General features: G+C 40.2%; 1 protein-coding gene across 6 annotated transcripts in view; it reads left to right on the forward strand.

Moving 5' to 3' along the window:
• PLCG2 (phospholipase C gamma 2) overlaps positions 1-24,858 on the forward strand; it is a 70,328-nt gene that overhangs the window by 14,422 nt on the left and 31,048 nt on the right. For all 6 annotated transcript variants that reach the window (XM_083851654.1, XM_083851656.1, XM_083851655.1 and 3 more), the window contains 6 exons: positions 14,044-14,184; positions 16,328-16,421; positions 17,922-17,969; positions 21,756-21,840; positions 22,608-22,691; positions 24,088-24,131. In XM_083851654.1, coding sequence (XP_083707780.1) covers positions 14,044-14,184; positions 16,328-16,421; positions 17,922-17,969; positions 21,756-21,840; positions 22,608-22,691; positions 24,088-24,131 — 496 coding nt within the window. The remainder of the gene's footprint in view (positions 1-14,043; positions 14,185-16,327; positions 16,422-17,921; positions 17,970-21,755; positions 21,841-22,607; positions 22,692-24,087; positions 24,132-24,858) is intronic.

Raw genomic sequence — 24,858 nt, forward strand, 5'->3', positions numbered from 1 at the left:
AAGGCTGAGCCAGTACATTGTAGTGGGGGAATAAGTACAGCACAGGGAATCTCAGAGGTGAGACTAGAACTTAATGAGCAGAGGCCAAGATTCCTGTGAGAAATAAGTTGATCGATGCCTGAGAGAAGGAAGAGGGGTTAGGAACATGAGGGAGACTGAGGCTAAATTAAGTGTGGGGGGGAATAAGGGGTCACAGGTGTGGAGGATAAGCAGATACTTTTCTGGGGGCTTGACAGACATATGTGAATTTCAGTGGGGAAAAAAATCTGCATCGTGTCATGAAAGAAACTGAGGAGAAGGAGAATGGAGTTCATCTATTGATTTTTAGAAGTTTTTTTTGTTGTTGTTATAAATCCACAGTAAGCTGAAAATGCATTGATCTGTAAGGCTGCAAAGACAAGCACTGAGAAGATACCTGATTTTTGAATTGTCTGTGCAACTTCACTTCAAGCTACTTAGGAGCATTAAATTTCTATTTGTTACTATTTCCACCGGTTCCTGTCTTGTTCTTTGCACAGACTGGACCTGCAACAGGAAATCTAATGTAATGGAATGAGAGACTGCTTGTCTGGAGAATGTTTTTGTAATAGGTGGTGAAAATGTGGTCATACATAGTGTTCTGGGAAAAAGCAATTGGACCAGGGCACCCTAATTAACAGGTTCTGTGGATCATCCTTTTGCTGTGCCCTGGTTACTTGTGTAAAATTAGGGCAATTATCCCTTCCTACAATGATGAGTGTGAATGCAAGTACGTTCCTAGTTCTGATATGCTCAGATCCCGGAATGAGGTGTGCCAAAAAAAAGTCCTGTGTGGAGGTGAGTAATTCAGTTGTGAGAGCATGGCTTGAATAAACGTTACAAATAAAGCCTGGGGTGACGCACAGAACAATGAGATTAAAGCAAAATAGAAAATGACTACTTGCTGGGTTAATGAGGCCTCAGAGTCCTCTAGCAAAAAATAACACGGGATCATGTAGTTAAAGACTATAACACAGCCACTTGCACAAAGTGGCTAAACTTAAAGCTGTACAGTCTGTATTCCAGAGCATTCCAGCTTTTGGGGTCAACTTTTTTCAGTGCTTGGCTTGGAGTCTTAGCAAAGCATCCCGCGTGTGTGTAGGAATACATACTGATAATGAAATTGCTTGCTCTATGTATAGATTTTGACCCTTTTAAAAGATGGTGAATATTTTATTTGACTCTTATACGTGGGTAATCCAGCAGGATAATGACTTGCCTCCAGATACACAGGCACCTGTTGCCAGAACAGGGAATTCAGCTATAGACCTGCAATTTATCCAAAGGACATCTGCCTCTCTCCCTGAAAATTCAAGTACTCTAGCAGTGTTTTTAAATTCAGGAATATTTAAGTGGAAATATTTAATGGAAATATTTAACGGAAACTTTAAGTATGAGAATATGTCAGACTCCAAAGCATGAATATGCAAAATATTGTTCTGTTGTCTTACAAAGCAAAGAACCCTCCCCAAAACAAGACGTATTTTCAGCCATTGTTTCAGAATATGATGTGAACTGTTGTGTTGTTCTGATTCATGGTAATTTCTATCTGATCTGCTTGAAATGAAAGTCACTGCAGCTTTAACTTGCTGACAGTGTTTCTACTGAAGAGGAAGGAAATCTTTTTTTTTATTATTATTTTTATTTTTGTTATTACTCCTTTTGACTGACACTCGGGCTTCCTTTTTGCTTGAAAAGTGGAAAAATTATGGATTTGAACTTTTCATATTTAGTAATCAAATGGATGGGCTTCTTGAATACCAGTGACAGGAGAATAAGAATTTTTATTTCCCCGGAGCTGTGCTCAAAAATTGCTACCAGCTTTGTGACGGGAGAAAAATCATTTTCACTTGAGAGTATGTATATGTGTGTATGAATATCCCAAATATTCACTGGTGGATTTTGTTGACTTTGTGAAAACTAAGAACTAAGAATGCTTACACATTTGAAAAATATATATTTAGTGGCAAAGGGTATGGTATTATGATCTCAGGTATTATATTGTTGCTTAATATTCTGTGCTTTAATCCTGAAGATTGCTGTTCAATACATATTTGTGATGTGATCTTAATGGTTGCTATTTCCATGTGCTACAGTCCAATAAGAATTAATATTGATCATGGGTGAGAGAGTTAAGATCGTCGTGTGTGCAATTTTAACTCGTTTGGCAACTGCTCTTTAGCGAAGGCAGAGAACTGAATGTTTGCACCTGCTGGGGGGATTGTGTTCCTAAATCAGATAGCAAGGAGAGCTCTTAAGTTTTGGGATGCAAGAAGAGCTAATAGAGAGAATGGAGACCAATTTTTATGTTGTATCCTAATACCTTTCATTTGGAAAATAAGAACCTTTTTTTCCTCTCTCTCTCTCTCTTACCTGCTCTGTGTAGTGTTGTGAGTTTGGGGTATCATAATGCTGAATTTCTTGCTGTTGAACTGTTAAGTGTGTAAAGGGCTCTCAAATTCCTCTAAGCCAGAGCAGCTCGTAGTGTAGGCTGGTCAATGCACTGCACTGCAGGGGTGCAAAGCTCTTTTGATTGCGAGGAAATGAGTAAATATCTTAAAAAAACATTGATAGCATCAACTGCTGAAAGACACCTGCAGCTTTACAATTATGGATATCAAGGAGACTTCTGCATTGATTTCAGTGGAGTAGTGTGGTCTCTAAAATAAGTACTTCGTGTTATTTGCAGTGGGAAAAATCTGAGGCGTCCTGAAGTGAGGCAGAGATGCAGGATGCTGGTGTTAGGATTTATTTATTTTTTGATAATACTGTTCACTGAAGTAAAACTTTCATTTACTGTAATGAAAGCTGGTTGGGGAACACACAAATGTAGTTGGTAGACTTTCTTAAGGGAGCTGTTTTAAAATGGGGAGTTGTTTTTGGAGTTGTGACATTTTTTTACATAGATCCTCAAGCAGTGGCTTGTGCCTGCAGATACAGTGATGATACGTACTGCTCTTCTGTAAGGTTGGTACAAACCAACCTTTGTGTCTTTCAGACACAACTATCTTAAATTATTTTTATGCTTTGTGGGGTCTAGCTTGGAATAAGACAGCAGATATTAATTTTCTCAAGAACTGCTTACTGTATCTATAACTGCTAAGCTTTCATACTGCTGTTGGTTTTTATACCTTACAGACATCTAATGTACAGTGACGTGTTAAATGATTAGTGTATCCATCTGTACCGTGTTCTCTGGGGCCACGTTCCTGTGCTGCTAGTTACTGTACTACTCAAAACTGGATGGTTCAGCAAGTGCAAGTCGCTGGAGACAGCTGTACAAACGGGAAGAGGTGATTCTGCTCAGTGCCTGGTATGGATGAACCCTGAGGTTATTACAAGGACCATTTTCACGTTTGGTTAATATAGTTTGGGAAGGGATTTAAGTTAAGCCTCACAATAATAAAACAAACAAACAAAACAACCAACCAACCTTTGTTTTGGAATAAATGGATCCCTGCAAGGGAGATGTAGGGTTATCTATACTGACAGAAATGTTTAGGCAATGCCACAGCTCTCGGTGTGGCAGTACGATGTATTCTGAATTGCATTACCCATGGAAGGGTTTCTTTCTTTTAAAAGTTGTCAGCCTTTATGATCAGAATAGGGTGAAAGAGGTGCTAAAATTATGGCTGTTTCCTGCTCAGCGCAGATGTCTTTCTCCAGATGAGTAAGTTAAAATGGAGCTACCTTTCTTTAGAAAGCTCCTAGTTCCAGGCCTTTGGCCTGGTAACAAGTGAGGATGTACAAAGCCAAAGAAATCTGGATTAAATGCTCTCCCATCTCCATCGCGTGGCTCAGACCATGCGATGCCTGAGTACTGGAGATTTTACTCTGACCTTCTGAAAGACTTGAGTCACCGTGTACAGAAGGGATTTTCTTGCAAAAAGGAACTAGTGAGAAGCTTCTGTATTTTCCTCCCAGTGAAATAGTACAGGCTGTCTGTGTCCTTTAGGAAGGGTATGCAGTTTGAACAGTAAATCGAGGAACCAAATTTTCAGCTAATGTATGTCCCAGAGTCCGCTGACTTTAACAGAGCAACTGAGGGCCTTGGTCACTTTGTTTTTGCTTGGGATTTACTTCAGCGCTTGGAGCACTGCTACATCGCTTCTTAATCTTGCAAACACAGGGTCTTATTTTAGCTGGTGCTTTGTTCTAGCTTTACAAATCGGACCGTGCAAAACACACCACGTGGGGACCTCATTGTTGTCCCTTGAGGGGGAGAGGGAGCGTTGAGTACCAGCTCTTCTGTTCATGCCAGTCCTCCCTGCCCACCTGCAAGAGGGGAAGGAGCAACCAAATAGTGGCTGCACACACTTCTTCCTCCGAGTTGTCCTGATGGGTTAAGTAACCTGTGCATGCCCAGTCTTTCTTTCCTATACAGCTTTGCTGCCAAGAGTTCTTCAAGCCAAGGGAGTTCTTGGATGCTATCTCCATTTTCAGGAGGACAAGGTAGCTGTTGAACTTCTCCAAGCTAATCAGACTTGCTGAAGACAGTAGATTTTTCTCTATGTAATGAAATTCAAATCCTGTTGTACAATCTGTGTTTCTGCTTAGAATGTGTAAAATGTAACACGCTGTAGGACCAAACACAGATTAATTGACTTTGAGGTGTCTTTTCTTTCTTTTCAGCCTGTAATGTCTGAAGAGTCTAGTACATCAGCACCTTTTGAGAGAAAAAGTAAATACAAATTGTCCACGTTTTCCATTTTGTGAGAACTCTGAGTTTCCTTCTAAATGAAAGGGAAAGATCAGCGATGGAAAGAGAGGGGCTGCCTGTACCAGAGTGTTTTCCAGGTGTAGTGGAGGCCAGGAAGGTTCTCAGTGCTGTCGTTTTTTATGTCATCTACTAAGATTGCAGAGTACCTTGTATCTGCCTTCCCTCGGTTCACCTGGGTCCAACACAACCCATTGTACAAAACCAAAATAGATAGAAGGGAGAAGTGTACCTTTTCAAAGAGTTTTAATCACAGATGTTTAACATGCAAGATTTCATTAGTGTATTAAAATTAATGCCTACAGCATGTGCTTCCTTATGTGGGTCTGCAGAGAGCTATGCAAATAACTGAGGGAAGCAGATCTGAGCTAGATCTGACTGTGTTCACCCATGCTTGGGCTTCTTTTAGTCATCTTGCTATTGTTCTATACAGAGAGACATTTTAGATGCCCTGATAGCTCTAAGATCATCCAAGGGAAACACTTGTAGATACTGGCTACAAAATGTCGGGGCTGCTTCTTCTGCCTTCTGCTTATAACAGGCATTTCCCTCTATTCTGCCTTGTCCTCCGTCATTTTAAACTATAAGGATAACCTGGTGTTTGCGAAGTGGACCATGGGACTGCTCGCGGTGCTCAGAATTTCATTTGTTTTTTCTTTGTATGCACCCTACCTTTTATTGCAGTGGAGCCCCTGCCGTTATTTCAGTAGAAGTCTGGTCCTTTCATGAACGAGAAGTAGGTTTGGTGAGCACTGCAGAAGTACTGCCTTGTGGATATGCTGGCTTGATGAAAGGCTGGTGACTCGGATGCAGAGTGCGTGGGGTCAAGGGGACTTTTCCTTCCATTTCCAGGAAAAACGAGCAAACCTCCTAGAAATCGAGGGTTGACCACAGTCCCCAGCCACTCCCTGCATAGCCTGATTGAGAAGCTGCCCGTTTCTAGAGAAGACATTTGGCAACCACAATTGTATAGCAGGGGAAAGGTTGTGGTGGGGAAATATGTTCTCCCTCTAGTGCTGTCCTAGTCCGGGTGGGACCCAGCAGGACGTGGCTATGGAGCATTTATTTACCCGTGGCTGTTACTGACCACTGGCGGTTCATGGATTTGCAATTTAAGAAATACTTATCTCAGTAACTAGAACAGAACTGAACTAACGTTTGTTTTATCAACACATCAGAAAAGGCAGCTTCAGTTTCCTGGTATGGAAGGAATTGTTTAATTTGCGATGGATTTCCCTCTTGCAGACGACGTGTGCCGTATGCGTGACTGTGAAGCCGTGACTTACACAAGTACGAGCGTAACTTACTGCAACGTGTTGCTCAGCATGTCACTTCCTATGGTTCTGCCGTGTATTTCTGTTGCATACAAACCCTTTACAACTGCATGGGGCTGTGCAGTGGCCCCTGGGTCACACCCTGTACTATTTCTCCCCACTTCGAGCCGTCGCAGGCTGGCCATGCAGCAGATGTTGTACACATGGTGGCTTCTGGGGGTCACTTCTGCCTCCATGTCAGCGGCTCTGCTGCACTGTTTCTTTGCTAGGATACCACACGGCCCACAAATAACTGTCCTGTTGGAGCTGAGACAGTGGTGGGGGAACTACTGGACAGCAGGGAAAGGCAGAGGGGAAGGAGCTGCGAGTAGGAACTGTTGAAGTCCGTCCTCTGCTAAGAGATGTCTGGGGCGCCAGCACCTGGCCTTTGCTGACTTAGAGCACACTTCAGTGCTACCAAATAACATTTCCCAGATTTCCTTGTATCATGATATACATATATATGCAAGTGAGTAGACTGAGCCCCACAGATGTTATGGTATCTAAGCTGGTAGAGCAAGTTCTTGACAAGTTGTAGGTCTTCAGGAAGGTGCGCTGTAATAGATACCTCCTTCTTTGTCAGATGTCAAGTCTTCAAGGAGAATTAAGGGAAAGTCTGTGGTGACTAGAGTCTGATTAGTCATGGGAAAACGTGCAAGTTTCTGCATGCTCTTCCATCAATCCTGGTGTTAAGTGATGATTCACAGCCAGGAGAATTGTGCTCTCAAGTCTGTGGTGCCTTCAATGACTGTGCAAATGTGTGCTTCCCTGTAATGCAAGCATACATATTTCTGTAGATAGTTTATCTTTTTTTGATTACTTTTTTTTTTTTCTTTTTAACGAAATGGGAAAATTATGAAGCACAGGGACCAAGCCTGTTTAAATCGGGGCTTTTAATGCTGATGGTATGCTTCAGTATAACATGTAGTAACCATTTATTTTTTCTTCAGTGCAGATGTGTAAGATGGACTATCTTATTTTTTATTAAATGCTGCATTAATATACCTTCTTTCATTTTTAATCAAAAGATATGACTGATAGTGCCTAACGTTTTATTTTAGGATTAACAAGAGCTGCTAATTTCATGTTATCTCTCTTCTGTTTCTTTCCTGCAATTTTTTCCAGAGTCTGTGAACAAAATGACTGTGGCCCACTTTTTAAATACATTTGCCTTCTTAGATTCATTTAGTGTTACTAATAATGCATCTGACGTATGAAAGTAGAAAGAATTATCAGAGACTGTTAAAAATCACTTGAGATTTACTTCCTGCTCAGGAGATTTGTACAGAATTAGTCATCTTAAAAATCCATAAGTACAAGTGTAATTTTCATCTTCCAGGGATATATTAAGAAAGGGAGTGCAAGAAACAAAAGCACATTGTACACATAACAGCACTCACAAGTTTTGATTCTGTTTTTTCTTGATCTGCAAGATTGCACCGTGTGTTTTCAGACTGTTACGCTGCTGAGTAGAAACCACGTTACTGCAAAATGTTGCACCTGGATAATGATCGAAACTCGTTGGAGCAGCAGAGCATCTATAACCTTGTCATGTAGATACTAGGAGCCGATCAGTGCACATGCAGTTTACAGGGTGAGGTAAAATGCAGGGATGTGTAACTAATGTAATGGCAGTCTTAAATCTGTTGCCACAGGTGGTGCTGTTGTAGCTAACAGGGTATTTATTTATTGAGATCTTTTTGTATTTGTGAATGTTATCCTGCAGCATGTTACCCCCTAAATTAAATTTTTCTGATTTTGCTTTTAAAATCGTAGCTAAAATGACCTGCCAAAGAGAGCACATTGTGGTTCTGGGCATCTTTTCAGCTGTCAGATGCATTAGGAATTTCATTCTTATTTTATTTTTTTTTAAATTAAAACCCAGGCACCTCAGAGACTGTTTATGAAAGTGGCTTACATTTTTAAACTTAGTTGAGGGATTTTTTTTTTCCATCAAGTTAAACACCTAAGTCATTTCATTATTAACATTTTAACGTCAATATGAACTTTCTCTGTTGTGGAAAACTGTATTTCTTTGCCTTTGGAGAAAATGATGTAAACTTTTATAGCCTTTGTACCTTTCTGGGACAAGTAGTGAATATCTATGTATTCTGCTGAGAAATGCCTGCTTCTTTTGGCTTGAATGACAGACTTGACCTTGCTAATGGTCAGATAGCTTGACCTTTCTAGTAGTGATTTTTTTTAAATAATTGCTATCAGATTTTTTTTTTCTGTCTGAATTTTCTTACTGTTTCTGGCAATCATAAATAAACAGAAGAAATAAACTTAACTCACATTGAACGCTCCAGGTCCATATTCTTTTTGTTTCTATTTTGTATTCTGTAAACTGTTAACATGTCATTGCAAAAGTGAATCTACTTCTTACTCTTTGCAGAGTATCTTTTCAAAGGGACACTAAAATTCACCCTTTTCTGTTTTGAAACTGGTGTGTTTCAGTTCTTACCTGGGGATCTTTGTGTAAGTCTTCATCTGCGTATTTAGAGCCTGGTTTCTGTGGTTAAATGAAAAAAAGAGTGTGTGTAGCCTTTAGCTGTTTTCAAATCATGTCTTCACTTCAGCAGCTCGCTTTTGCAGTGTTTAATGCTAACTTACAGTGACCAGACTTCCTGACGTGGCCAGCCAGTGAAATGGGGATCCAATCTAGAGCGCTTTGCAGACCTGAGCACCACGAATGTGGTTGATCAAAGTGAGGGGAAGACGCGGATACTCCAGTAGATTTTCACCAAAGTCAAAGTTTTGTGCGGCAACTTTCTTGCTTTGTTTTAGGGAGTAGAATGTAAACTTTTATGGGCACATACATAAACTTTATCCTAACCTCATTTTCTGAAGGTGCTTTTTAATTTTTAATATGAAACCAATAGCCCTTTGAAGTTTAAGGCCCCTTGAATTCAGAGTCCTTCAAACTGGGAAGGGCCGTAATATGTTGCTGCTCTGCTGAGCAGTCTAGTGAGAAGTTGTTAATTTGAAATATAGCTATAGTTGGTAAGATGGTAATTTGTTATTACTGTATATGACAGCTCCGTGTGGCCTGATTACTTAAAAGCCTGCTGGTTTAAGTGGTACACCAAGCTACAGCTTCTGCCAGTCATGCGGCTCAGTCCCAGAGGACCCCTTGGAAAGGCAGCCGTGTGTGCTTTCTCGAGATGCACCACGCCATTTCTCATGTTGCATCCTTGTAACTGTGTTTGCAGATACTTTAGTGGCTTACCTGTAACGACTTACTTGGGCCACTGAATGTCTGATTAAATTTCACCGCTTGTATGAGCTGGATCACTTTTCCATACCACATCTGTACTCACATGCTGCAGATTTCTGCCTTCATATGACTTTGCCTTTCTCGGAGACAAACCTTACCTTTTTCCCTTTAGAGTTGCGCTTGATCTGTGTTTCACTGCTGTTTTGAATAAAACAGGCTGTTAAGACACACCTTATATAGTTAATCTTTAATTCTGCAGAGGTGAGACTAAAGCCATTGTCCTTACAAACCGCTGTGAAGTGCATTTGCAAAAGGAGACTGAAGGCTTTCTTCATTCACTGGGGGCTCATTTGCACAGAGCCTGTGTTTTAGGAGGCAGTTTCTGCCTTTCTGAAATGAAACCTTCTTTGGAATATTTTGTAATGCAAATTGTTTTTTTTAGGGGGCATGTGGATTTCAAAAACTGGTTTTGAAGTGTTTGTGCAGAATGTAACTATATACACACATGAAAATGTGAAGATACTCATGTAGACAATGCCCACTTCTGTGTCTCGGTCCACACCATTTGGGTGATCAGAGTCCCTTATTTTCCTTTCTGAAACATTGCCAGTAGCTTCCCTGTAAGACTTCTTGGGACTGTTGCTGAAAATACCTAATGAAGCAAATAATGCTCGTGGCCTGATTTCTGACACTACAAGCCTCCTTTGAATCTCTCTGTAAGCTTTTTCTTCTCCTGCTCCATTAAGTCCATAACTGATATGACCATTCTTTGTGGCCACAGACAATGAAAGTCTCCTATGGCCTTTGGGCTTTGAATCAGGAGCCTTATCCTACAGGAGTCTACTCCATGCTGCCAGTCCCAGTTGAACTTTCACACTGCTTGTCGCGACTCTTCTGCCAAGGATACCTTGCTAGATTGACAGCCTGTAAGGTTTTCTGGCTTACCCCATTTATACACAGTTCTGACTTTCCAGCCCCAAATTACCTGATTTTACCAAAATCGATCTATGCAAGCATGCTTTATGACAGTAAACTTACATGGGCACTTCCAGCTAATGCACTGCTGTTCTGCTGTTAGTGTTGGCTGGTTTTAAGCATCCAGTTGTCTGCTTGGCTGCTCCCCGCAGGAGATGGGTGGTGGGTGAGGGCTGGGGGTGGGCAGAGGCAGAACTGCTCCCTCTGAATAGCAGGACTGGCTCGTTCCTGCCCAAAGCGTGTCTGGGACAATCAGCAGTGTTGTTGTATGCAGCAATGTTGTGTTTTCTGCAGTTCTGTTTGTTCACTACCTGCACTCACCTTATGTCTTGTCTCCTGCTGAGCTTGTCCAGCACCTGCTGTAGTGGAATCCAAGTTGTGTTTTACCATCTGCCTCCTGAAGGAAAGATAACAGGGATTCACAGTCATAACGTTGTGACTGAATGTGATTTCTGCTGCCAAGTTATTTGAATGGAGATCAGCGGAGATGCTGAGGATCAAAGGTTTATTGTGAAGTTTATGGCAGTAAAGAGCTCTAGCAGGCACTCTTAATTGCTCAGTGCTTTCCAATCTGTGCGGTCTTTGGGAAGTAGCTGTGTAGTGGTGTGATGATCCATTGAATTAACTGATTTGCACACAACATCTCAAGAGCAGAAGTTCAGCAGCTGCAGGCTCTGAAGTGCCACGAATGTAGTGAAAACTGCACGCCCAGATCAGAGCCTGAGACAGGATGGTAACTGAAGGTGCCCTTGGGTCCGGTCTAGTTAAAGTCTGCTTGAGGAAGTTGTCAGAATTAATAGATGACTGATGAGGCTGCCAAGAAGATTCTTTTAACCTGTGGAAATAACCACATAAAAGAATGGATGAAATGTAAACTAGCATTGTAGGTTTTCCTGGTTGTCACTAGTGTCATCATCTTCAGCATCTTAATGAATGCATTGGGAGTGTCCTCCTTGTCTCACTGGGTCAGCTAGAGAAGCTAGAGTCAGCTTCTCTACAGAGCATGTTTGGTTTATGTTTCCTTGGAAATGCAGTAATTTTGGACAGTTTTATGGAAACCACACTCACAAGACTGTTCTACTTGATTTTACACTTTGCAACCCATGTATGTTCAGATCTGTGCTTTCTTCAGATGTATCAGGCCCCAGGAATATCTGTCCATGAAGCCAGGTCAGCAAATGGCTCTGCAATTTGCACGTGGGATTGAGAAGATAGGCTCCAGATCATCAAGGCAGTAAGAAGATGGAGTGGCCGAGGCACTGTGCCGGTAGTTCTGGCACAGGCATGAAGTTGCATTTCGATTGTGCTATAAAAAGGTCACAGTAACTGTGTAACAGCTGAGTAACAGATGAGTTGGTGCAGTTGATTTACTAATCTGAGACGGAAACATGTTGCAGCTTTTCCTGGCTCTTCCTTTCTCAGTTCAGCCGGGAACAGCCCTTCCAGATGCCATGGGCACCGTGTGGAGGGTGACTCTAGCATACCTGGGGGGTCAGCAGAACTTAGCGTGAGACTAAGACTCATGGTCCAGTCTGTAAAGCAGAGTGAGTAAAACAAGAACGTAAGAATAGCAGTATCGCTGTGAAATCTGTGTGCGCAAAAGTCCTTGAGTGTGGATATGTATATACACGTGCACTCAAGCGAGAGATGGGGTGGTAGGATTGAAAGGTTATAAGGTGAGGGAAAGAAGTGTCGTGAGCGTAAATGTAACTGAGGGAAGACGTTAAGCAAGGCTGTGTGTTTGTTTCAGAGGTCAGTATGAGGTAAGAGCCACTCGAAGTGACAACAGCCGTGCAGGTTGTGAAATCTGTTCTATCGCTGCTTATAGTTTACGCTTTGAGGGGGTCTTTGTGGTGTGGTATTTCATATACATGGATTTACGGGAGTGTGAAATGAAAGGTAGGCTTCACTTTCTAGTTACATCTGTGTTTCTCAGTAGAGATTTGTTGGGTGAAGGGAAAGAAGAGATGGCTGGGGTTGTTATTGCCCATAATTAGCAAGAGCGCTGTACAGTCCCGTGCCATTTATTGCAGCCATGTGACCGCTTTCCCCCTCCAGTTAGGTACTTCGTATCTCTGCATCCTGATTCTTCTCTGCTGATACTAATGTGGATTGCTGGGCTTAGACTATCTTTTCCAGATGCTGGCATTTTGGGATGGATGTCCAGATACACTGCTAGGGATCTAAGTGAGACTCTGGATTGTCAGAGGATGTGAGTCATCAGTAGGAGCTGTTGGCTGTGGGTCACTTGTTGGTCTGTCATTAGTTTGTTTTAAAAGTTTACACATAAATTTAGGGGCCTTGGCCATCCAGATATGCAGATCTTACGAGATGGTTTCGTGGTTTGAGAGAGTGACTGAACCATGGAGGTTGAGATGTTAGATGTTCTCTATCTTGAAGATAATCACAGTAGGAAAAATAAGTTTAAGAAAGATGTTTGTGTTCTAGGAAAAGTTCAAGTTGACCTTTGAAGCCCTGTTTTCCCAAGAGAAGTTGTTTAAAGACAAGGAATAAGGAGTGTCAGGTGGGAAGTTTGGTTTGGAATTCTTCGTAAAGAATAAGAAATTCCTAGATGAATTAATCTGATAAACATCCTTGCTTGTGTCTCCCTCCTTTCCATGTTGGTTTCATAGAAACCCGATGTTACACAGGCCCAAGCTTTAACCAGCGTTCAGCTCCCCGCACCCTGTTAGCAGCCGAGTTGCTTTTTCATTGTGTGTTATTAACCGTGACAAGGTGCTCATTTAACACTTGGCTTTAATCTTGTGGTGTTCGTAAATGCACGAACAGAAACCCTCAGTTATTTTCCTTGGATCTTGCTGGCTCTGATAAACACATTTCAAGAGCAGCCGTGAAATGTTTTTCTTCACTCTTCATTCTGTAACTCAGGACCGTCCAGAAGCGGGAAGAGCTGTTTATTTGTCTGGTCCACAGGCAGAACAAAACCACTTCCTCAGTTTTCTAATAAGTATCTTATCTTGAGACTGCACATATTTCTATTTCAGTGCTGTCTCACTGCTCTTCTGCAGGCGGTATGAAAAGGGGTTGACAAAAAGAGAGCAGACTTAAGATGTGTGCTCGTGTGTTGCTGCCATTTGGCTATGCCCTAATGAATGCCTGTGTTCTGTAGAAAGCAGCACGTTAAAAGTGCTGCAACAGGTTATATTAAATGACTGAGATCTGCTTGGAGTTGACCAGGAGAAGGCTCATAAAAACGTTAATTATTAGGCTGCATTTTCTCTTTACTTTCTGGAGGGTGCCAAGTACACCTTCTTTAAATATTCTTTCGTACAAGTGTCAGTGGTTGTACTGGGGGGCTGGCTCACTATCTAAGATCTAATTCATTATTTTTAGGTGGATAAGTTAAAAGTTGTATTGTTCTTTTGTCACTGAACGGCTGGCATGGTAATTGGAAATTTCTTAGTGTAAATTCCACTTATGAAAACATATCTTCTGTAACCCAAAGGGACTGTGTGTACAAACTTTGCCCATGGCTAGTCGGTGATAATCAGATGATAAAAATATGACAAGTTCTTCTTCTTCCTTTGGTCCTTCTCTGCTGTTGTATATTAGTCAGTAATACATTGAGTCATTTAGTTGTGGATTTGTGGATTGCAGGCTGGTGCAATTTCCATTTCTTGTCCCATAAAAATCTATAACTATATTTGTACAGATTATATATATATATATATACATGCTTTGAGTTTTAAGTCTTGTTGTTTCAGGCTGTGCTGGATCTCAAGCGCAGTTGTACTGACTGACTTACTGTTCTTTCTTACTTTCTTACCTTACTTTCCTTTCAGTGGATCTGATGGAAATAAAAGAAATTCGCCCAGGAAAGAATTCAAAGGACTTTGAGCGTTGCAAAGCAAGGCACAGAGAAGAACACTGCTTTACTGTTTTTTATGGTACCCAGTTTGTCCTCAACACCTTAAGTTTAGCAGGTAAACCTTTTTCTCCTTTGTTTCCTCTTCAAACTTAGATACTGAACAATCAAATACACTGATGAAATAGTAATGTAAAAAATACTGTGGTTTTTAACCTTGGCAGTTCAGGAGTGCACCAAATGCATAAAACCTGAGACCGTTTACTCAGCCAGCCCTTAATGTCTGTGAACTGCTCCATTTGTAACATTTTGCTGTCAAATAGTGTATTGTGTGAGACTTTTTCCTTATATTGTCTAAACAGAACAGTTGTATAACTTGTGGATGTCATACATGAGTCACTTGCTGCAGTCTGTCTTGCACTGTACAGGTCAACAGCTCTGTGTTTTAAGAAGATGAATGCTTGTTGCTCATTAGAAGGCAACAGCTATTTGAGCACTAATTAATAGCATGTCTCTTAGTATGTGTTTATTAATATATCACTTTCTAGGCACTGTAACACTAACAGTACGTTTTATTTATTTATTTAATGTAGAAATTATATACTCCTAGGGAGCTAGCAAATGTTTCTTGTATATGTGGGAATTAATTGCATATAGATCACAGAACTGGAAGCCTGGTTTTACAGTCCGGTGCACAGGTAATTAAAGACTGTTTGTCACTAATTCAGTGTAATAGATTTTTAACTTCAGATCAAGTTTTACCATTGCTGGATGAGGTCTGAAAATTTTGAATAAGTGCAGCTGTGCCAGGTATTTCAGATTGATTTCCTCCAACACACCCCACCTTGCCTCCATGGCAGTTCTCAAAACCAGGTTTCTGCCAGTACTTTGAAAACACTCAGTACCTTGAGGTATATTGTCGTAATGCTGAACTGAGAACAGCATGACTGATATAACTTTCAATTAAGGGGGAAATCCTTTTCCTTGTTAAAGCACTTTGTTGTGATTTTTTTTAAAACAATATAAAATAGTCCCTACTTAGAAGGGAATGGTGGCTGTCATAGAGGCCAGAATTGTCTTGGGAGAAGAATTGGTTTGGCACTGGTAGTGGGTGTTCTTCCTAAAATCGTAACTAATTGAAAAACATTTCCATGGGGAGCTGAGGCTGGGTTCTAGTTTTATCCTTGGAGGATAAAGCATTGTTTGAAAACATATTAAATAAAATGTAATCTTCATATTTTGAGAAACTGTTTTGCTTTGAAGTTAGTTAAAGAATTTGCACAGATTAGAGCTACTGTGTGAAAATATATTTTTTAAGAACTGTTATAATTGAAGAATGCCTTAATGAAATTTCAGAACCAGCTTGCTAAAGATAATGGACTTTGTCCGACTGAACACTGTAAAGACAGCATTCAAGGCCCTCAAAATGGTTTAATTGGCATTTCTCAGGGAAAGCTGTACCCAGAACGCAGTCCATGATCATGCTTCTGTAAGGTTGAAATGTTACACGTGTGATCATGTTAAATGATGTAGAGGACTCTTCTGGTTTGGGAAATGAAAAGGCAAACTAGATATAAACCTAAACCAGCTAGTGAGGTTGGAAGGCATATGCACCTGAGTTACAGTGTTAAGCTATGTAGACCTTTTTTAAATTTACCTTATATTAGAATGTGTTATCTTAGAGGTCTTTTCCAACTTAAATGATTCTATGATTCTCTATATAAGCTACATTAATTTCATACATTGCTCCCTTTCTGTTCCTCTTGCCTAAGTGTAGTCTGGGACAATCTGCGTTTAGAGGCACGGTTATGAAAAGAGGAGGTGGTTGTGTTCATCAAAAGCTAGTGATTTACAGCTTTCTTGTAGGTTGCTGGGAATATCACGAGCTAGGTTTACACTATAACACACTGAATTCATTTTTCTGTGTGCTTCAAGTTGCTCGTGATCTAGGTCCCTGGGGAGAAAATGAAGTTTGGTTATGTTACGGTAAGAACTCAGCAGCAGTTTCATAGTCTTTCTGGTGAGATACTAAAATTTACCTAATCTGGGAAGCAGATGTTCTGTCAGAGTTTCCAGGATTGGCCCTCTCACCCTCAAATTTACATTGTGTTATTAGTTCTAGTATTAACAACATGGACTTATGCAATGAGATTTATTAAGGAGGAAGGTTAACCTGCAGCTCTGTGAACTAGCGTTTATCTAGACGTCACAAGTTATGTCCTGCTTTTATATGTTTCTCACAGCATATTATTTTTTTTCAGCTGATTCTAAAGATGATGCTGATAAATGGTTGTGTGGCTTGAATATCTTGTATCAAGAAGTCATGACTGCTCCCACGCCTGCAATCATGGAGAGGTACGTAGGAATATTTTCACTTGGTGAGACTTGACATCTCTTTGGAATGTAAAGCGGAAAATGTCAAAGAAATTCTTGAAGTACAACAAGTGCTGCCTGCCAGTTACCTTAGGAACAACTACTAGCCAGTTAGTGTGTGGTACAGAAAGCTCCTATGGAAACTCTCCGTGTCTGTTTTGCTATATATATGTTCTGGAGCTGCACTTCTCATACACTCCTGTGAACTTGCAGTTTGCCTTCTTCTATATACCACAAAAAAATAACATCTCTGAATGCAATATCAAGGTCATCTGATCTGTGTTGAGTTCTTGGAAAATTCAAATGTCTTATGCAGTCACAATAGGCTTGATCTGGTAGATGTCCGTGTTGCAGCTTCTATGTCCCTATGATTCCTATGTGCACATTTGCAGTTTTTCCTGTTGACACCATTGCATCAGATGGCAATGTGATCAGCTCACCTGGGAGAGCCAGGATAAAAACGAACATTTTAAACGATTGCTTTTTAGCAGACAGCAATATGATGGTGAAAATGCACCCTTAGTGCTTCTGAAGATGTCATGCTCGAAACTGCTTATGTTCAGAATGCCAATTTTGTTGACAAGCTTTTAACACTGTCTCTGTACTTGATTGCTTTTCATCACTGCTGACTTTTTTTTTGTTGGGGGTGAGTCACTGCTGTTACCTGTTTTAAGGATATATTCCCTGTCCTTGATGTCTACCTGACTTTTGCAACTTTGATATTGACATTGATGTTGTCTTTACCTACTTGTAGTTTCAGTTGGGGAGAAAGTATTCTTCACTTCCTCCTGCCTTTATATATTGTGTGGTATTGCAGAAAGCTGTTATACAAAGTGCTACTAGGTTTCAGGCTACGTTTGTGCAGTGGACAAAGTGATTTCTGTAGAGAAATGAAGATAAGCTTAATACTGACGTGCTGTGATCATCCTTTAGATCAAAATTGCATGTGTATATTTACTATTAATACTGCTAATAGTATTTTGCTCTGTACCTAAAACTGACATGCATTTTAATCAGGATTTTCTTAAAAATTTTCTAAGCCCTCCCTCCCTTCCCCCTCCTTTTTAATTTTTATGCATCTAAGATCTTTCAGTCAGCAGCCTGAGCTGACGTAGATCATTGACTTGGTGGAGTAACTCTGATTAGCTGAAGTCTTGGCCCACTGTATCAATTTCCATTTTTACTGCTTCTGGTTGTTTATTCCTTTGTGCTGTGCACACCCTTCCCTTTCCTGTGTTGTTTATGTGGCCTTAAAATGCAATATTAAGCAGCAAAATAGTACATATTTACAACTAGGGTTGTAAAACTGATTGAATACTTAGATGCTATGCTGAAATATATTTGCTTTACTTAGTGATGTATGTTCTGATTTTTAAACACTTCTGTTGAATTTCATTTCTGGATTTTGATATTTAATTGATCATTTTCTTATAATTCTCAAATTAAAAATTTTTCACTCATTTTTTTCCCCTTTTCCTCAAGTTGGCTGAGAAAGCAGATCTATTCTGTTGATCAGACTAGAAGAAATAGGTAAGAAGCTCGCTTTTTATGTTCAGTTTGTTTTTAGTGAACTTTCACTGCAGGCAGTAACACGGAATGAGGGGAAATAACTACTACTTTGCCTGAGATGTAAAATATGAGACCTCTGAAAATGGTATTTGCTCTTGCTTTAAAAACACGTGTTTTGCCTTTTGCTAAATGCAGCACATTCATAACATTCACTTATGTTCATTATGTAGTATGAGGAAACAAGTGATGAGAAATAAATACTCTGCTGTTAGTGTAGATTTACCCTGCCAGTATAAAGAAAGGTGGTTGCCTTCTCCCAGTCTTAGTGCAGAGATTCAGCTCAAGCTGCACAGGCTTGTTAGGTTGCTTGCTTTGCAGAGGCATTTGCCCTTTAATACTTCCTGGGGGCAGTTTGGACCCCAGCAGTGTGGTTTGTATAACCTGCTGTCAGCTTTCCTGTGCAGATTTGCCGCAAGTTCTTCACTCATTCCTGAAGCATGTTTGCATTGGAGTGACCATGGTCTAATGTAGACAGAGCAGAACCAGCTTTTAAAAGCTTGTTTGGGCACCTGTAACCATCAGGCTGTGTAAGCAGAGTTCAGCGTGTGCTGCTAAAGGTCCAGGGTCGGTGTTCAGGTGGTTAGCCTTACCTGGTTTCGATCCTGACGGGGGTCGACCACGACTAGTATTTGTGGTATTTGGTTTGAAACTAGTCATGGCACCAACACCAGATATATCCAGAGATAGGGTTGTCCCAGCAATAACATGAATACTTTCCTGCAGGGGTCAGAGCTGCGATGAGAACAGAACAGAATATTTATAGGAAGAAGAGATAAGAGATACCTGAGTGTATTAGGGGAGAGGAGGAGGACTATTGGTACGAAAGGGTGATGTGTGAAAGAGTTGCTTTAACAGTGGGAAACAAATGTACTCTTGAGTATAGCTGTAGAAGGAAGCCTTGTTAGTCGTTTGGAGTAATGGCAAAAATCTCTGGTTGCGGGTTGTGTGGGGTGGTTTTTTTTGCTTTTTTTTTTTCTTTTTTGAGGGCTTGCTGTGTTGAATATAATTTCGTGCAATTGGCTTGGCTATCTGGGTTTGTGTTTTTGCCCTATATTTGAATAGGCCAAAGCCAAAGAGTCACCTCTGAGCTGATGCTTCTCACGTTTAAGACAAAACAAAACAAAAAAACAACCACATATGGGTTGTAGGCTCCCATGTGCTGCATTGCTTCGTATGTTTGAATTTCAGTAGCTTGTTTCAGCTCCATGTGTGAAGTAGGTTTTGTAGCTTTTGCATAACAAAGGAGACTTTCTAAATGAATTCAGCGGCACACCTCTGGTTAGAGTTGCCAGAAAATGTGCAAAACTGTGAAGAATGTTGCCCCCCTTTTCCCCACATATATTACTTTACCATGATTTTGTTCTTTGTAATGTTCTGTTTTTTTTTTCTAAGGTGTAATTCAGTGTGGAAAAGAACGTGCGTTTCCTCTCATTTAGGCCTTTTCCTGAAAGCAAAATGAAGCACGATGTTTCACTGTGCGAATAAGACTGTTACTGCAGGAAATAACACCCTTCTGCAGACAGCCTGCGCTGTTGTGTGGCTTGCTTCAGTGTGAGCAGTGTTTCCAAAGATGGCCAAAGCGGTGAAAGGCCCAATGTCATCCTTTACAACAAAGAGTTTTTAATTTACACCTGCTGATGCACTTTGTAAAACTAGCCCTACAATGAGGGTGTTTCAGGGAGAGGACCATGAAGCAAAAGCTTGGTTTTGTTAAGGTACAGAAGCTGTAGCTGGTGATATGTCTGCTGAAGCGGTTTCACGGGGTGCTTAAGGGTTGTTTCATTGGTACAAGGCAGTCTGCTTAGGATCTCGGGGACTTATGCTGTGGAGAAGGCAGTGATTTGATTTGTTCTCTTGGTAGATGATCCAGGCTTTTAGAAAACTTCAGGAAAGGAGTTTGAGCTGGCCTTCGTTTTGTTTGGTGCTGCAGTTTCTAGGGAGGGTAATTGTAAAGGTTAGGCTTCCAGGCAAGTCCTGCTTAACAGGTTGAATTTTTGCCAGTGGTAATGAAGTCCCAGCTCTTTGTTTTGGCTTGTGTTTGTCTTGCCGGAGGAAATTGCTTGTTTTTGGTGTTTGGGGTATGAGCAGAGTGCTCCTCCTTGCTCCCAAAAGGAGTGCTTTTTTTTCCAGAGGTCTGGCGACAGGGTGGAAAGCCAGGAATTTCCTGAGCTCTAATCTGGCTTTGGCATGGATTTTGGCTAAGTTCCTTCTTGCTTTTCCTCTTTCCCTCTCTACACAATGGAGATGAGAATCTCTCACAGGGCAGGTGCTTGCATGGATACTGTAGAACAGAAGTGTTACTTTTGTGGCTTTTGGGTGACTGTTCTGATCCTGTTTGTTTGCATAGAGTTAATGGCTTATGAATTGCACTGGAGGTCAAGGCAGAGCACCTTAATGCAGTGCCAACAGTACCCAAGAAAACAAGGCTAGTGTCTTGTGGGCATTAGCCATAGCACCCACAGATGTTGCGCCTATGTTCTCTTGTCTTTTCCCTGCTTCTCTTTGCTGCTGTGAGTTTTTATTCCCCTCATCTTCCAGTCTAGGACTTGTCCCTGTGCCCCTCACATGTCCCACTTTAATGCCGTGTCTTTCTCACAGCAGTACCTACGCAGAGTTTGAGACTCAGTCCTAAAATGAGACCTAATTTCTGTTCTTTGCTATCCAAAGACAAGTGGAATAGCAGGCCACTGAAAAGTCGCTGCAGGGGATGACTGAGTTGGTCTATCAGCTTGGTGCTGCTCAGTGGGGGAAATCTCACTCTTCCCTTTTCCTCCACCATCCTTACGTGCTTCTAATCAGGCACTCAAGACTCTTTCCTTATTCTGGGTATGATGCTGATTTGGACACAAGGTGAGCTGAATGAGCTCATGAAGCTAGTGGAAGACTTGAAGACTAGTTCTCCTTTTTGCCTTATTTTTTTTTTGCTGGCCTAACAAGTTGAATCACGTTAGTAGAAGGTTTGAGTGTCCAAGCTGGCCTATGGAAGCAATGGGACCATAGCAACAGGAGCAAAGAGAGCGGTTGCTTCTTGTAACAGCAGTGAGCTGTTGGATTGCCTCACCTATGCCAACAGCGCATTTAAAGCATTTAGGCAGGCAGCTCGTATAGAAATCAACCCTCATTTTGTTCATGCAAGAGTTATCATAGCATTGCCCTACCTCCCATTTACACTGAGGATAAGTACACCAAGTGTTGTGACCTGCTCTGAGGTTGCACTGAAGGAAGCCGTAGCTGCAAGAGTGGAGGTTGATGAGAGAAACCTCTGAGGTTGAGAGAATGGGAAGATGTGAAGGAAATTGAGTTTTTCAGATGGAACTATTTACAGTTTTGTTTTTAATACAGAGTCTTCCATCAGCAAAAAATGTCTGATGTATACGTTGGACATGATTCGAGTGGTGTGGCCAGTGTTGCAGCAATTAATAAATTTAGCTTTGTATCTATGTATTGCTTAAATACTTGATGTATTTATGTACATCACTGTATTGTTTAAAAGCTTAATGCCCAAAATAGTTGACATGCCTGTTTCTCCCCACTAGCCAGAAAATGTGTCTAGCTTGTTTACATGTAGGTGTTATGTTTATAGGAGTTTAGTAATTATGAGAGATGAGTCCTATCCAAAATGTTTCAATAGTAACATTTTTGTGTTGATTAAAAAAATAAATAAATAAAAATATATATATATATACTGGTAGCTGGCTGATTACAACAGAGTTGTTTTTTTTTTTCCCTATCTTTTCTTTTTTCCAGTATTAGTCTTAGAGAGCTGAAAACTGTCCTTCCCCAAGTAAACTTCAAAGTGAGCAGCATGAAGTTCTTGAAGGATAAATTTGCGGTAATTATCTGATAAATTCTATCTGTTTCGTGTTATTTGATAGGTGTTGATATTTCTGTTCAGGTTACTGCATATATTTTTGTTACCATGTACAGTTAAATAAATTATATCGATTATTATCTAAGTTTGATTTTGCTGGTATGTAAGGCTTTAGGAAAATACAGACATAAATGTTCCTACTTTTCATTGTAGGATTGCCTAAAGTTAACACTGGGCTTGGAGTTCTGGTGCTGATACTATGCAAGTGCATAGGAAACTGTTGGATGTTTAAGATAAAATTCATGTATAAGAATAAGAATTCTTTTGCAATATGATCAAAGTAATAACTTCTTCCAATTTATGGTAATACTAATAGCTTCTGAAGGTCCTTTCCATTCCTACAGGAATTTTAATTATCCCCACCTTTTCCTGCTTTCTAATTCACCACCCTTAAAGCATCCAGTTTTGCTTCTGTTGCTCCAGCAAACAATGACTGAATAAGGCACTACTTCACTTTGAGTAACATAGTGGAAATAGTCAGGGTACAAAATAGGAGGCCAAAGATGTGGGCTTAGGAGTACTGTGTCACGAACCAAGAGTCTATTTACTTGTTTGTGTTCTTAAACAAAAAAAATAGAAAAAGAAAATAATCCCCAAACATAAAACAAATGAAGTCAGAGTAGAACTGAACGTGTGAGAGGGTGGCTGCCAGAAGAGGAGTAACTTCTGTGCTGTGCAAATGCATTTCAGGGAATTCTAAATTCACTACATGCTACTTTCTATTGTAGGAAATAGGTGCTCACAAAGAAGAACTTAGTTTTGAACAATTTCATTTGTTCTACAAGAAAATCATGTTTGAACAACAGAGATCGGTAAGCTTTTTTATAATTAGTCTTCATAATGTTAAACTGATCAGAACAAAGAGCGAACGCTGTTTTTTTGCTAACATTTTTATTTTTCCCCATTCTTGTAACAGAAAGGCTATAGTACTGTGCTCGACGTTAACAGTCACCGTCAACAATTGGCTTAAGAGGATGAAAAAGTCATTCACGTTGTTTCTTGTATATTGGTAGTAAAGATATGCACAGATATAATGGGGTTTCTAGGAAGAATTTTTCTTGTGAGTTTGTTAGTTTGTTTGGTATAGAGAATGTCTTTATATTTGGTTTGGTTGACCTGTTTGCTGGTAGAAGCAATATTTTTTCATACTTGTATTAATCTTGCATTACAAGGAACATTCTGTAAACTACTGGGGTATATCCTGAACATCAAGTAACAGCTATTGTTCTCCTGTCTCATGCTCAGAGATGACAAACGATGAGTCCAGAGCATGATGTGCTTCAGACAGTGCTTGTGAAAAATAAATGCAGTGGATTAACTGCCTGACTACTGTTTCCTTGTATTAATTGCAAAGATCATGAAGTTGGAACCTGCATGTGTTTAGTGACTCTGAAAATTAGGAACTGTTTGTAACTGTGTGAAGACAGATGATTTGAAATTACTTGCATACATATCTTTATTGATGACATGCATATTGTTGACTCAACTTGCAGTTGTTGAAATGGAAACTTCGATAGTGAAAGTCAGTGTTGTTTCCTTTGGCAGTACTGCTTTCTTGTGATGCTTAAAAGTGATGCTGAAATTGTTGTGAAGTAATTATTAATCTCCATGTACTGATAAGGTTTTATTTTTGGTTATGAAAAGTCTAGAAAATGATCTTAAGCAGAAGGTTGAAGAGTAAAACACAAAATAAAGAGGTTATCTGACTTCCTTAAACTCTTGTTATCGCCACTTGTGGATCATTTCAAAGAAACTCCTCAATTTGCTCAACAACTGCTAAGGGGCAGTTGATAAGTTTCCTGTGATCTGCAACTAGGCTGCTCCAAGCTGGGAGCAATTTAGATTTTACATTCAAATGCATAAATATGATGGTAGATATGTAATTCCAATGTTTGTGGGCTATCAAGAAATAAAAGCTCCACAGAAAATTCACAGTCTTATCAATGGCAAGCTTTTTGCCTGAGAATTATGTGCCTTTACAGTGGAAGGCTTGACATGCAATCGCCAGCCTTGGCAGTAAGTTTTTTTTTCTAATGCGTTTAATTCAAAATGTATCTTGTCAACTTGCATGCAGCTTTCCTAGAGTGGAAATGCATGTTTTTCCCCTTTCCAAACCAGTAGTCATTATTAGATGAAATTAGATGGAAAATTGCATGTTCTTTTATTTTTTTTAATCTTATCCGCCACCCTTTTTTTTCTTTTTTAAAGATTCTCGATGAATTCAAAAAGGATTCCTCTGTGTTCATTCTTGGGTAAGGCTCTTGTATTATTTTTCCAAATAACACACATATGGTAGCAGTGCTGCAGGACTTTTTAATTACTTCACTGGCTTTTGTTCTTATGCTTTAGTAAGTGAAAAGAAATTATAGATCTTATTGCATTCAGAAAGGTGAATTTATCCTGGGCATAAGTTCTGGTTATCATTTGATAAATGTTTTTTACCTTCTGACAAGAAGAAAACTGGCATGGACTCAAACAAGCAAATTGACATGTTCAGATTTTACCAAGTGCAGAACAGAACTAGTGAAGGAATTTGATGGAAAAACATTAAACTGGACTGCAGAGGCTTTGCCTGGACTCATGCAGAACACTGATGCTAACAGTTTCTACAAGTTTCACTTGGTGGACTTGGAAAATTTAGTAAAATGTGTACAGAGTGTAAAGGGAGGTCTCGGGTGCTGCTACTATTTTAACCACAAATTAAACCAGTTTATCTAAGCTTTGAATGTTACCACAGATGAAGGAAGTTGTTTTAAAAGTTTCTTCTAAGTATACCATGCATTTCCCTAGCCCTTGGTCATGCTGTGTGAATTAAACTGGTGAGACTGCTTTAAACCACAGATTTCTCAAGGATGTAAGGTTATAAATGCCTTATTGATGATGCAACATTTGTGTCCTACAAAACAGAGAGCAGCTGTGCTGCCTTTTTGTTGGTGTGGCTGCGTTCTTGCCTCTTTATTCCTGAAGTTTTATCCAGGC

Source organism: Anser anser, assembly GCF_964211835.1.
Source record: "Anser anser genome assembly, chromosome: 11".
Lineage (NCBI taxonomy): Eukaryota > Metazoa > Chordata > Aves > Anseriformes > Anatidae > Anser > Anser anser.